General features: G+C 36.9%; 1 protein-coding gene across 3 annotated transcripts in view; it reads left to right on the top strand.

Moving 5' to 3' along the window:
- Akt3 (AKT serine/threonine kinase 3) overlaps positions 1 to 16843 on the top strand; it is a 190379-nt gene that overhangs the window by 117225 nt on the left and 56311 nt on the right. For all 3 annotated transcript variants that reach the window (XM_048357470.1, XM_048357471.1, XM_048357472.1), the window contains 2 exons: positions 6724 to 6835; positions 14375 to 14519. In XM_048357470.1, coding sequence (XP_048213427.1) covers positions 6724 to 6835; positions 14375 to 14519 — 257 coding nt within the window. The remainder of the gene's footprint in view (positions 1 to 6723; positions 6836 to 14374; positions 14520 to 16843) is intronic.

Raw genomic sequence — 16843 nt, 5'->3', positions numbered from 1 at the left:
AGATTCAGTCTGTGTGTACTTCATTGTGAGGACTAAAAAGAACCTATGAGAATTTTTTCCAAATTTCATGGAGCTACAGTATAGTTAGGGAGATCCCAACGAAACAGAATCATAACATAAACTATTCTATCAACACATAAGATGCACAGCACAGTAGATCTTCATGGGGTGGGGAGTTTAGAGTGGGAAAATTAGAGAAAATCTAAAATAACTAGGATATAGATAAAGAGGACAGAAGTTTCAGGTGAAGAAAACAACATGAGTTAAATTCCCAAGGTAGTACTAATTCAGGAAAAGACTGGAGATAATAACATCATGATAAGGGGCTTCTGTAAGGTCCTGAGTCTAATCCCCAAATCATGGGATAGGAGGAATATAATTGGAATTTTTAAAGGATACTGAAGAGACATCTTTATTAGCAGAATGTCCTCATAGTTCTCAGTGATGAAAAATAGTCTCATTGTTTTCAAGGATAGTGCTTGCTTATGAATCAATCATTTAAATAGTTAGACTAAGGCATTTGAACGTTGTCCTGCATAGAGTAGAATATTTTGTAGAAGGATGATAGATGGAATAAGAATTTGATAAGAAAGACTAATCTGGCTAGTAGTATGTAGGCCGACTTGTGGAAGCAGAAGGTGGAAGAGAGGATACCATCTGTGAGGCCGTTTAGAGATCCAGATCAGAGAACCCAGGTTCCAGGGTTGGTGTTAGCAGTGAAAAGAAGTGATGGCTGGGAGAGACATAGGAAAGAACTGTTATTGTGAGTGTTGTGGATTTGGCCCTGTGGATTGGAAGCGAGGGGTAAGTCAAATGTGACTGCAAAAGTGTTTCTTGGGTGATTTGAAAAATGATAGAGGAATAAAGTGAAAAGAAAAACCATTGGTATCAAAATTTTCAACTTGAAAATATAAAACCCACAAACACACGAAACTCTTTTAGTATGTTGAGAATAAGGTAATGAAGGACTCTAAAGAGAGACACCAGTTTTGCCACATAAGGGGCTGGGACTAGAGAAATAGGTTTGAGAGTCATCAAACATCAGGCAACAGCTGTCTAGAAGCCTCAGAGAGCCTTCCTGATTCATATACTAATCTTTACCAGCTCATTGATGATATTTCTCCTCCCAACCCCTCCTGTTTAAATATCTTAAATGGGATAGGGTGTAGCTTAGTTCTGGTTGTCTTGCCTCATGAACAGGGCCCTGGTTCTACCCCACCACTGTGTAGTAGAAGAAATCTTAATAGCCTTTATTTGCAATTAAAAAATGGGCACTGCTCCATTCTCCAATATAGAATAAGTATGTCCTCACTGGGAGTCTTCATAATTCCATCTCTTACCACTTCCTAACCAACTTCAATCATCTCTCTGGGTGTCCTGCTGTTTTTGGAACAAGACTTTGGGCTCCTCCAAGCATGGTTCATAGCACTGCTCAAATCACTCTTCTCCAGGTATCTATCGTTTCTGCATTTCTAGTCTTTCTAAAATAATACAATATTCTTGTCACCCTGATTCTTTGTCCTTCATACATTTTTTTCATAGTATGGTACTAACAAGCACCTATTGTGTTATAAGTTGTTTTGCCTATTTATTGCTTGACCAGTCATCTTCTCAGTAAAATCCAACTTTCAGGAAATATCAAGACTTTGTTTTATTTGGATTTTCCCCTGGCATTCTTCAGGGATGTAATAAATTATTTGCTCAATGATTTTCCATATTTACTAAGGGGAAAATTATCACAAAATAAAGACACAGCACAAAGGTTGGAGCCTATGGGAATAGCTCCATTTGGAAGAAGATCCCCCAAGAAACACTAAATGATGGCTAGTGCCTGGTAAAACTTCCCTGGTAAAATCAGTCATGAACATCAAGTGCAACAAAAGTGGAGGTGAGAAGAAAGAAAATATCTAACAAGAAGGAAAGACTACCACTTACCTCACTGATCAAGTAAACAGGTAACAAAGGACCCTCATATATGTGATGATTTTGAGTTAGTGAAATGAAGAGGAAGAAGAGGAGACTAAAAAGGGGAAGCAGCATTCAAGACAGCTGCTTAAAGATAGGCCTTGACTCTGCATCTTGGGTAATTCTTGTTTACATTTACAGCTTACTCTGTGTCCATTGATAAGCCTCTCTATAAATAGGTGATCACAGCCAGGAGCAAACACACCCCCACGTTGCCAACTGGGGAAAACTCCTGAATTTCTTCACAGGGAAAAGATGTCATGGGTGAGAGAATGGCTAAGCACAGTGAAACTACTAGAAAAGTGTAGAAGAAAGACTTGCTTCCAGAGGCTACTAAGTTTGAAAAGAAGTTTTCCTCCTACTGTACTTTTTTTCAGAAGAACACGAAGTTTTTGACCTGGAGTAAATTTTGACAGTTTCTTACAAGCTGAGTATTTGGGGCAAGTTACTTAGCTTGTTTGAATCTTACAAATTTGATTGTTTATAAAATGGATGAGAGGTCTGTGCTCTGGATTAAACAAGAACCATTTAGGAACTTCTCTGTGAGCAGTGTCTGCACATACTGAGCACTCTCAAATGAAGTGTCTTTAAGGTTGATGTTTTGAGTCTTAATTGGGCTTGGCATACTTTTGTCCCTCTGTAGTGAAAACATGAAACAGAAGAAAGAGGGCTGAGGTATGGCTCAAGCTGTAGAGTGCCTTCCTAGCTAGCAGGAAGCCTGAAGCTCAAAACCCTTGTACCACCAAAAGTGCAATTCTTGATATTCTTGGGCTGGAGGCATGGCTCAAGTGGTAGAATACTTGCCTAACAAATGCAAGGGCCTGCAGTCACACAAATACAATGACACAATGCACAAATACTTTTTTTTTCCCTTTTAAGAACTTTGAACAGGCCTTTAAGAATATCAAATAGTCTTATGTTCAGGAACTTAAAATGAAGCTTGATTTGTGATTACTATAGCTTAAGATTTAGGTTATTTCGTTGTTAATTGTAAGTTATAATTACAAGAGGAATATATTACACTTTTTTACATCATACTTTTTCCATGTTTATAATAAAATTTATTTTTAAAGATAAGGTTAACATTTAAAAGGTTAAAGAGGTTGCAGTGAAATCTTTAACTTTTTAATAAAATCTGAACATATGATCACCAAATATTTCTTATGGGTATGTGTATTTTTTTGATCTGGCATCTTGCAGTACTGTTAATTGGCTTTCACATTTGCAGAGTAATTACAGTTTCAAACAAACTTGGTCATCTGTGGTTCAGAATAGTGTAAAGTAAGCAAAATGTTTGAAATTTAGTTCTTATTTCGAGTTGTTTAGGAGTTTAACTTGTATAACAGTCTAACGGCAGTACCAGTGAGCAAATACCAAAAGGTATTACACCTTATAATAAAAGTTAGCTACAGTTAATGTAAGAACCACTATCAATCCATGTGCATTAAATGATTTCAGAAATTACAAACTTTTGGCTACTATCTTTAAAAAAATCTCTGTAACACTTGCTCATACTTAAATTGACTTGACTTGTTTTGGGACTCTTTACCTAATGAAAAAGAACATACTCTCCTGCCTAACATATGAAACTGTAACCTCTCTGTATATCAGTTTGATAATAAAAATTTGAAAAAAAAAAAAAGAACATATTCTCCTATAGAAGTGTTGGCTAGCCTACTGATTAACTATCATGCTCTTGAGAATCTGCTTCAACAAGGAGTCTCCAGACCACGGTGATGTGAAGTAGAACCTTTGTGACATCCTCTTTCCATTTCACAGAGCTGTGGGAGATATTCATGTCTCCACTTACTAATTCCTAGTCATTTGTTTTATCGTGGCGATTTAAAGTCACAACCAGTTCATATTTGGATATAGTTCTTTTACTTGTGGTTGTTTCTTCATGCCACAAACCCCAAGATAGAGCTTTTTTTTTTTTTTTTTATCTTAGTATGTTTTAGCTACCACTTGTATGTCTTAGTAACTGCTTCTTTTATAAGGTTTCAATCTAATGGGTATTAATTTAAAACATGATTCACGGTAAGGTATTTTTATTGGAAATCCATTTATTGAAAGCACGTTGACAGAAATAAATGTTGAGAAAATGCACTTAAGAAATTCAGGCTGGGGATATGGCCTAGTGGCAAGAGTGCTTGCCTCCTATACATGAGGCCCTGGGTTCAATTCCCCAGCACCACATATACAGAAAATGGCCAGAAGGGGCGCTGTGGCTCAAGTGGCAGAGTGCTAGCCTTGAGCAAAAAGAAGCCAGGGACAGTACTCAGGCCCTGAGTTCAAGGCCCAGGACTGGCCAAAAAAAAAAAAGAAATTCAGCTTTTTTTTTTAAACTTCTAGATATTTTACCTTTTCATTCACTACAACTATGACAATAGCAGTATTGGTGACAAAGACTCCAAGATATCATTTTCATCCTGTTTCACGAGGCCTCTCACCTTCAAAGAGCATTGGCTTTTGATTATATCCTCCACAGTTTTCTTCCTGGGTTCTCTGCTTCCCTCCCTCCCTCCCTCCCTGTGTCTCTCTGTCTCTGTCTCTGTCTCTGTTTCTCTGTTTCTCTCCTATACCCAAAGCAAAAGTGCTCTGGAAGTGAATCCCCACAGACTACTTTTCTGTTGACTTCAATGCCAAGAAGCAGAGGTGTGGTTTTGCAGAGTATTCCCCCAGTTGTTCTGCCTTGCAAAACTCAGCTTTCCCGTCAAAGGGCTAGCTGTGCCAAGCCGGTATTTCTATAGTTCAAGAGCATTACTTCCCAGAGAATTGGGCTCCTTGGTTTTTTAATTAATTCTGATATGTTAAAGTACCTAAGTTTGAAAGCAAAATAATATTTACATAGATTTATGTAAATAAATTATTTGAATAAGTGAATCCAATGTTGATATAGCTAGTTTCTATAGATGTTATTAGCAAGTGATAAAACTGACTTTTTTTTGTTACCTGTTTTCCTCTCATTAAGATAAGGCATCTGACTCCTTTTTTTTCCCTTACTTGTAAGTAGTTTTACACAGACGTCTCAATTTAACATGTCAGCTTATGAATACAATGCATCTTGATCAGTTTCCCTTTCCATCATTCACGCCCCCCCATCTCTCCCAACCCCACCCACCCCCTCAGTTTACCTGGTTCCATTTTACATATGTACATTGAATATTATGACTGTATTCATCCACCCTTCCTCTCTCCATCTACCTTCCTCCCTTTTTTCTCACCCTTTTCTGATAAAACATGCTTCAGCTTCCTGATATTCATTTTGTTAAACTTTAAGTTCATTGTTCAAAGAAGTTACACCAGAGAAATCCTACCCTGCACCTACCATACTATAGTCGATTTGTTTGTATATCTATGCCCTGTATATGTTTTCATATTTGTAACATATTTAACTTCCACATGTGAGACAAAATATATACCTTTTGTGTCTCTGAGTCTGACTTACTTCATTTAACATAATTGGTGCTAAGACCTATTAAATCTGGGTTGTTTATAATTACATGGAATATTTTGTTAGACTAGAGTTATTAGAAACCCTGATTAACTATAGCTAGTGAAATGATAAGTAGTAGAATATGGTTGTTCTATAAACTTCCAGATTCTTCCTCATTTTATGTGCCCAGTATCTTGCATAGTGCTTTGTTCAAAATGGTTGATTTGTACAGAGTACTTTGGTTATTCTGTTGTTATTTTAATACATCTCTAAACTATGCCATACTGAAATACAAATGCTTTATTCTTTTCTAAATAGTTCTTTTCCATGGTCTGTTTAAGAATGACAATTAAGGGGCTGGGGATATAGCCTAGTGGCAAGAGTGCCTGCCTCGGATACACGAGGCCCTAGGTTCGATTCCCCAGCACCACATGTACAGAAAACGGCCAGAAGCGGTGCTGTGGCTCAGGTGGCAGAGTGCTAGCCTTGAGCGGGAAGAAGCCAGGGACAGTGCTCAGGCCCTGAGTCCAAGGCCCAGGACTGGCCAAAAAAAAAAAAAAAAGAATGACAATTAAGGCTGAACATGGATGTCCCATGCCTATAAACTGAGCTACTCAGGAGATATGTGAGGACTGGAGTTCACAATCAGCCCACACAAGGAACCCCATGTAACACACTACTGTCTCCAATTAATTCCCGAAAGAGCCAGAAGTGGAGCTCTGCCTCAAGTGGTAGAGTGCCTAGCCTTGAGCAAAAACTGCTCAGGGAGAGCACTCAGGCTCTGAGTTCAAACCCTAGCCGCCCACCCCACCCCCTACACAAAGTGACAATTAAACTAATTTTATTGTCATCTTTGACAGCTTTGAAAATTACCAGAACTTACAACCACTTGAAATCTGACAGTATAATATTTTAAATATCTTTTAAAACTGTAGGTTTGAGAAGTCCCTTTTTTTTGTTGTTGTGGTTCAAGACCAGGACTTGAATTCAGTGTCTCACACTTTCACTCTACCACCTGAGTCATACCTCCAATTCTAAGAAATTCCTTAAATCATACTATTCTAACCACATTTAGGTATGGTGTTCAAAATATACATCTTTTGAGATGTTACTTTAATTCCTTATAGTGCTTTTATATCCAATTAGCCATCAAAAACTGGAAAGAATAGTTTCAGTGGAAGGGGGGAAGAATTCTAAGACATCCATAGAAAGCTGTGAGGCTACACTAAGGTTTGTGTAGAATAGCACTCAGTAGTTATCAACCATTTATTTCATGGCTTAAGTACATACATATTTAAAGAGATTCTTTGTTTTATTTCTAGAATGCCAGTTAATGAAAACAGAAAGACCAAAGCCAAACACATTTATAATCAGATGTCTACAGTGGACCACTGTTATAGAGCGAACATTTCATGTCGATACTCCAGAGGAAAGGTAAGAGACTTATTTTATCCATGTTGTGCAAGAGCAACAATATAATGATGTGTTTGTAGTTGAAGTCATTACAACTATACCATTGTGTTTCACATAGCATACAAAAATAATCAGAGCTTGCAAAATACTAAACCAGAACTGCTGAGCATAAGATATAATTCTTCAGAGAAAGTAGAACATTTCCCAAACTGCCTTTTTCTTAAATCATAGACTTGATTATATTCCTATTTTGAGTTCTAAGGAAAATAGGATAGTCACAAGTTTCAAATAATGTGCCCTTTTCTGTTAATCCAAGTGTGTGCTCAGAGTGGACCAGCCTTGTGTGATTGGTCTAGCTCCATGTGGGGGAGGGGAGCATTAGGACTGATTAGCATGGCTGTAGCACATTGGCCTCCAGCTCACTGGCTTTCAGGGTCCTATTCCATCCTCTTCATTACACTTCACTACACCTTCCCTTCCTCTAGTTCTGACTTACTACTCTTACCTGGTGGACTCACACTAAGGACTGCAAACACAAGATGACTTTTCCACACAGAGGTTATTGTATAGAATCTTAGTTGTTGAAGTTCAGTGCCTCATTTTCAAATGGGTAAATTAAACTTTTCTTATAATAGTCTTCTAAGATTTTAATTAAGTCAAAAAAGTCTACAACTCTTAAATGGAAACATGCACTTATTTATTTATTTATTTTTCTTTTTTGCAGAGCTAAGGATGGAGCATAGGATTTTGCACATAGGAGGCAAATGCTCTACCATTGAGTTACAATCCTAGACCTACCTAAAGTTATTTTTTTCCTTCTAAAACATTATTTTGATAATAATTCTAGTGTAATGCTTGATTACCTTAGGAAATACAGAAAAGAAACATAGAAAAGATTCAGAAATTACTCATAATTGTCATTCTGTAACCAGAGTTTAGCATGATAATAGCTTCTTTTCTATGCTTCCAATATTGATACTGACTTCCATTCTACTTCCTGCCCCTCTTCTGCAATGCACCTTTTCATGTAACGAGTTCAATAATCATGTTTGGGTTAATTCCCATCCGTCCTTCAGATCTAAAATGACAATTTTCCCACAAAACCTGACTTTTGTAGACTAGGTAGATAAGACTCCCTGTCTGTACTGATTAGTAGGTGTCTATCTGTGTCTGTCATACAAGAGTCATGACTGTGTTATTTGTCTAAGTAAGCAGCCTCCCTCCCTCCTTTTCTCCCTCCCTCCCTCCGTCCCTCCCTCTGTTCCTTTCTCCCTTGCCTTGTCTTTCTTTCCCTTTCCTTTTTTAAGATTTACGACCTGTAGATGCTCAATTCCTTTTCAGTCACTTCCTTCATTACTTCTTCACTTTCCCCCTTCCCAAACAGTTTCAGCATAATTTACTGTTCTGTTTGCCTCACTAGTAGCTACATCCTAGATCAGACATGTCTCAGTTTCACAATACTCATTTTTGTTAATGTTTTTGTAAATTGCTCAAAGGAACTTTACCATGGTATCTCACATATCATGTACTTTAATCAGATCACATATATTCCTGTATGTGTTTACATATGTGTTTATCTTTTAGGTCTAGCATCCACATATGAATAAAAACATGATCTTTTTCCTTCTGAACCTGGCTTACTAAGTATGAGGTCTTCAGATCCCTTTATTTACCTGCAAATGATATAATTTCTTTCTTTGTGAATAATAGTCCATTGTATAGGTATATTGTATTTTCCTGATGCATTCATCATGTATAGGATTGTCTCCATAGCTTGGCTACTCTGCACAGTGCTGTGGTGAACAATCTTGTGAAGATATCTCTATTCTTCCTGATTCGTGTTTCTTTGGATAAACAGCAAACGTGGTATTTCTGGATCATAGAATACTTCTACTTTTAATTATTTGAGGGATCTCCATACTAATTTCCATGTTGGTTCCAGTAGTTTATATTCCTTCCAACAGTGTTGGTGGTTAGGATTCCTTTTCCCCCACATTTTCATCAGCATTTTATTATTATTTATGTTCTTGATGACCATTCTGACTGGAGTGACAAATCTCGTGTTATTTGATTTGCATTTCCTTTATGGCCAGGAATATTGATCATTTTTCATGTTTTTTTTTTTTGGCCATTTGTACTTCCTCATGGGTGTGTGTGAATGCATGCACTAGTTTTAGGATTTTAACTCAGGAACTAAGCACTGTCCTTTAACTTTTCACTTGAGGCTGGGGCTCCACGACTTGAGCCACATCCCACTTCCAGCTTTATGAGGTTAGAGATAAGAGTCTCACAGGCTATTCTGTCTGAACTATGAACCTCAGGCCTCAGCTTCCTGAGTAGCAAGGATTACAGGCATGAGCCATGAGCATTCAGCTCCATTTTTACTTGATTCTAGAAACAGCCTGTAAATTTCTTAACAGTAAGGATTATTTCTTCCTTCCTGTCTTTTTTCTTTCTTTATCAAGCATACAGTCCAATACCTGACCACAGAAATAATTGTTGACTGGCTGAATGAATGGAACACTCCCATAAACATAAATTCTTTGAGAATACTATTTCCAGTAAACTGACAGCATCTTATTCAAGCTTGATTTGCTTTGCCATTTATATTTATAAAGCTAGACTCGAGCTGGAGCTTAAGCACTAAAAACATGTGCTGTTATTACAGTATCATACTATACTCTGCATAAGTTTTTGTTTATTTTTATGAATAGTAGAAAAAAGTCATTCAAGTAAAAATGAAAAATAACATATTTATTTTTGACATTGCAGTATGCCTTTCTGTATTCATTAGAAATCTAGTATTTGGAGATTTTCTGTAAACTTACTGCCAGTTAAGACTTATGGTGGCTTAGCAAAAACAAAACAAAACAAAAGAAAAAAAACTTCATGCCCGGCACCAGTGGCTCATGCCTGTAAAGGAAAGAACAGAGATCTGAAAGCATAGAAAAGAAATTTAGCCAAGCTGTGGTAGCTCACACCTATAATCCTAGCTCCTCAAGAGGCTGAGATCTGAGGACCACAGTTCAAAGTCAGCCCAGCCGAGAAAGTCTATGAGACTCTTATCTCCAATAAACTACTCAGGAAAAGCCAGAAGTGGTACTGTGGCTCAAGTGATAGAGCGTTAGCCTTGAGCACAAAGAGGCTCAGGGAGAGTTCAAGCCCAGGTCCTGGGTTAACACCCTACCCCCCCACCCCAGTTACCAGAAAAATAAAAACACAAAAAAGGAAAAGAAATTTAACGGTTATAGCAGAAAACTTCCCAAATCTTGAGAAACAGCTGGTTATCCAGGTACAGGAGGCATTTAGGAAAACAGAGAAGATGAAATAAGAACTTTTCAGGCAATTTTATGGTCATATTGTCAGTCATACAGAGCAATGAAAAAATATTGAAAGTTGCAAGAAAGAAACACCAAGTCACCCATACATGTAAACCCATCAGAATAACCGCAGATTTCTCAACATAAACTGTAAAATCAAGGAAGGCATTGAATAATGCATTTCAATTTTCAAAAGAAAATAACTACCAACCTATATTATTTGTGTCTAGGAAAGCTCACCTTAATAATTGAGGAAGAAATAAAATATGATGTATACAAATCAAAGGAATTCATACCCCCCCCCAACAAAAACAACAACCCAGTACTACAGAAGACACAGGAATCCTACATACAAAAGATGAAGGTAAACACAACCATGAACATCTAGGAAATAAATCTTACTAGATAGTTTTACAAATGTTTAGCAGGGAGAAATAAAAATACTACAAAAGCAAAATACCAATAGTTACTGCATACCTTTCAGTAATAACTCAAGTGATACTAGTGTTAACTCTTCAACCAAAAGTTAGATTAAAAACAAGAAATACACCTTAATGCATTTATTGCCTCCAAGAAAATGTACGTCACTGACAAAGACAAGTATGGGAAAAGATATTGCAAGCAAATGCAGCCCAGCCGAGTATTTATACTCCTAACTGATAAAGCAGACTTCAAACGAAAATTATGTAGAAAACACAGTGATCACTTGATATAAAAACCCATCAGGGGGCTGGGGATATAGCCTAGTGGCAAGAGTGCCTGCCTTGGATACACGAGGCCCTAGGTTCCATTCCCCAGCACCACATATACAGAAAACGGCCAGAAGCGGCGCTGTGGCTCAAGTGGCAGAGTGCTAGCCTTGAGCAAAAAGAAGCCAGGGACAGTGCTCAGGCCCTGAGTCCAAGGCCCACGACTGGCCAAAAAAAAACAAAACAAAACAAAAAAAAAAAACCATCAGGAAGATATAAAAATTGTAAATATTATCAAATGTTAACACATGTAGTTACATAAAACAAAGACTACAGGACCTAAAAGCAAGATAGACATCCCACTCCCATCCACAATACACCAGTGACTCATGCTTATAATCTTAGTTACTACAGGAGGCCAAGGTCTTAGAGTCACTGTTTAAAGCAAACTGAGGCAGAAAAGTCCAAGAGACTATATCTCCAATTTAACAACCAAAAAAAAAAAAAAGTGGACTTGGACAGTCTAACTCAAGTGGTAGAGTGCTAGCTTTGATTGAAAAAGCCAAGCAAGAATGTAAGGCCCTGAGTTCAAAGCCCAGTATTTTTTTTTTTTTTTTTTTTTTTTGGCCAGTCCTGGGCCTTGGACTCAGGGCCTGAGCACTGTCCCTGGCTTCTTCCCGCTCAAGGCTAGCACTCTGCCACTTGAGCCACAGCGCCGCTTCTGGCCGTTTTTTCTGTATATGTGGTGCTGGGGAATCGAACCTAGGGCCTCGTGTATCCGAGGTAGGCACTCTTGCCACTAGGCTATATCCCCAGCCCACAAAGCCCAGTATTGACGCATGCGCAAAAGCAGACCCCTAACAATATATTATTTGCTTTAATATACCACTCTCATAATCCTGATTCAAAAAATAAAAAATCAACAAGGAAACTTCAGATTTAATGACTCTACAGATAATGTGTACTTAAAGGCATCCTTAAAATATTTCACCTGATGTCTACAAAACATACATTTTTCTCAGCAGGCTTTAAGAAGTAAAGGCAACCTTTTTTTTTTTGATAACACTAGGGTTTGAACTCAGGGCTTTATTAGCCTGTCATGTGCAGGGGCAGGTTCAGGCAGGAAGTGAGATACCATCTCAAAAGCAGCCAGACAGAAATAGGGCTGGAGGTGTGCCCCAGCAGTCAGAACACCTGTCTAGCAAGCTGTCTTTATGTCCATATGATCTTTAGTATAGAATATAAAAATCAGTCTAAACCTCATGGTGATACAAAAGATGGTGGTGAATAGCCAGAGAAATCCAGCACAAAAAGTGCAATACTGGAAGTGTCACAATACCCAACTTCAAGTTATACTACTTAGTATATAGTAACAAAAACTTCAGGTTAGTGGCACAGAAACCAACAGGTAGACCAATGTAATATAATAGAAGATCCAGAAATAAATTCACATGACACCCATCTGATTTTTGACAAAGATGAGGAAAATATACATTGGAGAAAAGGCAGACTCTTCAACAGTGTTGGTGGGAAAATTAAGTATTCACATGCTGAACATTGAAACTAGATTCCTATCTCTTACCCTGTACAAAAATAAGCTCAAAACAGATCTTAATGTAAGACCTGAAACTTAGAGGAAAACACTTGAAAATTTAGACATAGGTAATCACTTTATGAATAGGACTTTAATTGCATAAAAAATAAGAAGGACTGAAAAATAGTATTACATTAAAGTAAGGTTCTGCACATCAATGCAAATAATTACTGGAGTGTAAAGAAAACTTATAGGGTGGGAAAAAAATCTTTTCCAGATAGTCATTAGCTAAAAGATTTTGAGCTCTGTATATCCAGACTGTATAGCTAAATACCACAATATATAAAACACAAAACAGTCTAATTAGTAAATGAGAAAAGAGTCAGCTAGACATTTGTCAAAAGAAATAAAAATAGCCAGTAAATACCTGAAAAAAAAATGTTCTCTACTATATCCTTACACATATAAAGGAAATGAAAATCAAAACATCATTTAGATACCATCTCACCTCAGTCAGAATGACTGTCATTAAGAAAAAAACAGTAAATGCTGGCAAGAATGTGAGGGAGATACAAATCCTATACACATCAGTGAGCTCTAACAGATTGAAAGAAAAATGGTACGGGAACAGTAAAATGTTTGCCTTTATAAATCTTGTATTGGTACAATATCTTTGTTTCTAAGGAATGAGTAAAACTCTATTGTATGTATATGTGTTTGTGTGTGTATATGCATACATATACACACACATCACATTTTCTTGATCCACTCATTCATTAAAGAATATCTGGGCTGGTTCCATAACTTGGTTATGATGAGTAGTGCTGCAATGAACATGGTTATGTTGGTGGCTTTACTGTATCCTGGTTTTTAATCTTTTGGGTAAATGCCCAGGTTTGGGATTGCTGGATCATAGGGTAGTTATGTGTTTAAATTTTTTGAGGCACCTCCTTACTGTTTTCCAGTGTGGTTGAACAAAGTTTACATTCCCACCAATAGTGTATTAGGGTTCTCTTTTGGCCACATCCCTGCCAGCATCTGTTTTCTTGATAATGGCCATGCTAACTGGGGTCAGGTGGAATATCAGTGTTTTGATTTGCATTTCCTTTATGGCTGGAGATATTGACCAGTTTTACTTCTAACATTCTCTTTAGCTCATTAGCCCACTTACTAATTGGGCTAAGTAAAGTAATCATGCCAAGAGAGTTGAAGGATGCATGCTTTATATGTGGAAGCTAGATTTAGCTCATCAACTTATAAGTAATTAAATATATTGGGTGGCATGCAAATGTATACAAATATATTAACTGGGAGATATCAAATGATGTAATTCCTTAGAAAGCCAAAATCAAAGTTCAGGAAGGGATGTCTTACTTGAAAGGGGTAGAGTGAGGTCAAGGAGAAAGGAGTAGGGGGAGAATGCAGTCAGTAATTCAATGTATATGCAACAAAATTAAGAAGAGTGAGAGATGGAGTGAATAGGGGAGGCATGGGTGAGCATGTTGAAAGTGGTGACATTGATCAAGATTTATAAACTGCTTTGTCAAATGGAAGCTTCTTTGAACAACTACTTAATGATAATAATAAAAAGAAAACAGTCATGTATTGGAACTTCTGTTGGGCCACATACATAAAGTTCCTGAAAATGACTATATTGGATTGAGGTGGTAAACAAAACTTGCAAAAAAATGTTGTAGCAAACTTTTCAGGACCAACCTACTTCATAGGTAAGATATGTACAAACAAAATTTAGCTGTACTTTCAAGTGACTTTTAACTGGATTTTAAAATTCCTCACTTTTTTCTCTTAACATACCTTCAAATAAATGCTACCTGACTTTACACCTACAGTGAAAATGCTTTTCTCTTTGGGCTAGTAGAAGAAAGAGAGAGGAAGAAGACAAGGAGCTGTGCAGTAATATACTTTTGCTATTGATTTCAGTACAGTATCCTTATGAAAGATTACCATCATTCATCATCTTCAGTTAATGGGGAATCTCATTTCTTTCTTTCTGTAGGGAAGAATGGACAGAAGCTATCCAGGCTGTGGCAGACAGACTGCAGAGGCAAGAAGAGGAGAGAATGAATTGTAGTCCAACTTCCCAGATTGACAATATAGGAGAGGAAGAGATGGATGCTTCTACAACCCACCACAAAAGAAAGGTAGAAGACAGTGGCATCTTAATGCTCTGAACACATTTGTCTGCATAAAATAGATTATAAACTGCTGTTTGAACTCCAGCAAGTGGAAACAAGAACAAAAACTAGGAAACAAAAAACTGCTATTTGAGAGGGAGGCCCTCCAGTTTTCTTAGGATATGTATGTATCAAGTTATTTTATCCACATCATCCTAAAATGCCTGTCATTTATAAAACCAAATAATTGATCAGTAATACTTCAGCAGTGATGTGCTATCAAACAACATCATAAATTGCATTTCCCCTCGTTTTCATTTTTATAAACTTGGAAGTAAATGTTTTCTCTAAATGCTTTACTCCTTTTGCATTTGGCATCCTGTGTTCCACTGAAAGCCCAAGTAGAAGAGGGTCCCCAGTGCTCCCTGCGCCGGGCTGGGCCACCCAGCAGCACTAGGCACAGGGAGAGTGGCCTGGTAAATGATGGCTGCTCCCCAGCCAGCGAGAAAAGGCTGTCCTTCCCTTGGCACTCCAGAATAAGGAACACTTGATGTTTAATGGAAATTACAGATGTTTTTACTGCTACAAAAACATGAGAGTAACTTCTCCTTAATTAAAAATAAAGTATCTTAACTCTAAAGATGGAGTTTTGAAAGATATCAACATGTTATTTGCCCATATATAGTATAATATATATATATATATATATATATATAGGGTAAGTTGTAAATGAGTCTTTGGATGAGAAAGCAAAAACATTCCAAGTGTTATATGTAAAATTGTTTTTTTTTTCTTAGTGTTTTGTAGGAAAGGAGGTAGAGATTAAACCCATGGCCTTGTGCATGCTACACAAGTATGCACAAGCTATACTTTCAGCCCCAAATTTGGTATTAAGAGCTCTTTGGAGTTAAACTGCCTGCATTGAAACCCTTCCTTTTCCACATGTTAAACATGTGAACTTAGTGAAATAGCAGTTATGGCTTTATAGACTTAATTATTCTTCCTTAATGCAAAATTTTTGTTTATCATAAAATGATATTTTATGCTTGATTTTGGTAAGATATGTGCACACAGTTTTTGTTTTCTTTTATAGACAGCCTTTTTTTAAAAAAAAAAACTGAGTATCTCTTAAGTCAGTATAACATAACTGGTTCCTTATTCAAAAAGAAAACACAATCTAGCTTTACTTACCTGCTTAGAGATAAGAAGGTTCAATTTGTGCAGATATGTGCACATGTACATCATTAACTTCAAATTTTTAATTGATAACTTTAAAACCAAGTCCCAATTTAATCTAATCCTTTGAATTTTATACTGTCATATTCAAAAGCTATTCCAACTCTACCCTATTTAATTCTAGGTTCAAAATGATTTTGTATAGTATTTGAAAACTACTTAGTATTTTTAATATCCATGACTGCTGCTGAGACAGTGGCAGTCTGATTCTATGTATGGTTACTTAGAAGTTGGTAATGAGAGAGAGAGAGAGAGAGAATATGTAGAGAATATGTATGTATGTGTTCAAGTTTAGTCTTCCTTTTCATGGAAAGAAGGAAAGCAGCTTAGTAGACTACCTGCCTTAAATGCTTTTTATCCCTTGATGGGTGTGTATGTATCTGGGGCTTAAGCTCAATGACTAGGACTTCTCAGCCTTTTTACTCACAACTGCCACTTAGTTAGATATAAAGTCTTGCAGAATTGTCTGCCTGAGATCTTTAGATCTTAGCCTCTCGAGTAGCTAAAATTATAGGTATGAGCCAACTAGTTCCTGGCTTTCTGATTTTTTTAAATATATTAACAAATTATATTACCTCTTATTTGTCTAAATGATATTAGCTTTGTTACTATTTTCCATATTTAGAGCCACATGGGTTTCCTTTTTGCTTATCATTTTCTTTGAACTCAATATAATACTGAATGGCTAACATTATAACTTGATATTTGAAGAAAACAAAATTATGGACAAAGAACTGTGTTAAAATGAATATATGTCTTGCAAAATCTCAGAAATCGTTTGACTCCAATAGACTAATAATAAAGTGGAAAAGGGCAGATTCACTACACATTTCCTATTGCTGTCTGCCCACCCATTGCACCAAGTCATTTTCTCAGGAGGCACAACTGCTATCTTTGTTAGATTTCTTTTCACTGAGCTCCAGGATGTTCTCAACGTTTGTTAGGGTATTTTCTTTCTTGGATGCCCTTCTTATTTTGTTGGAGTACACTCTTAGGTACCTCCCTCAAAACCTGCTGTCCCTTTAATGTTTAGGAATGAGTGTGTATGATGGTCTTAAGGGCATCAGTATTACTAAATCTATTTGAGTCTGAAATTTTTCCACCTACTAAAAGTT

The sequence above is a fragment of the Perognathus longimembris genome, chromosome 11 (assembly GCF_023159225.1).
Source record: "Perognathus longimembris pacificus isolate PPM17 chromosome 11, ASM2315922v1, whole genome shotgun sequence".
NCBI classification, from domain to species: Eukaryota; Metazoa; Chordata; class Mammalia; order Rodentia; family Heteromyidae; genus Perognathus; species Perognathus longimembris.
Note: the sequence above shows the minus strand (reverse complement) of the source record. Positions and strands in the feature narration are given on the sequence as shown.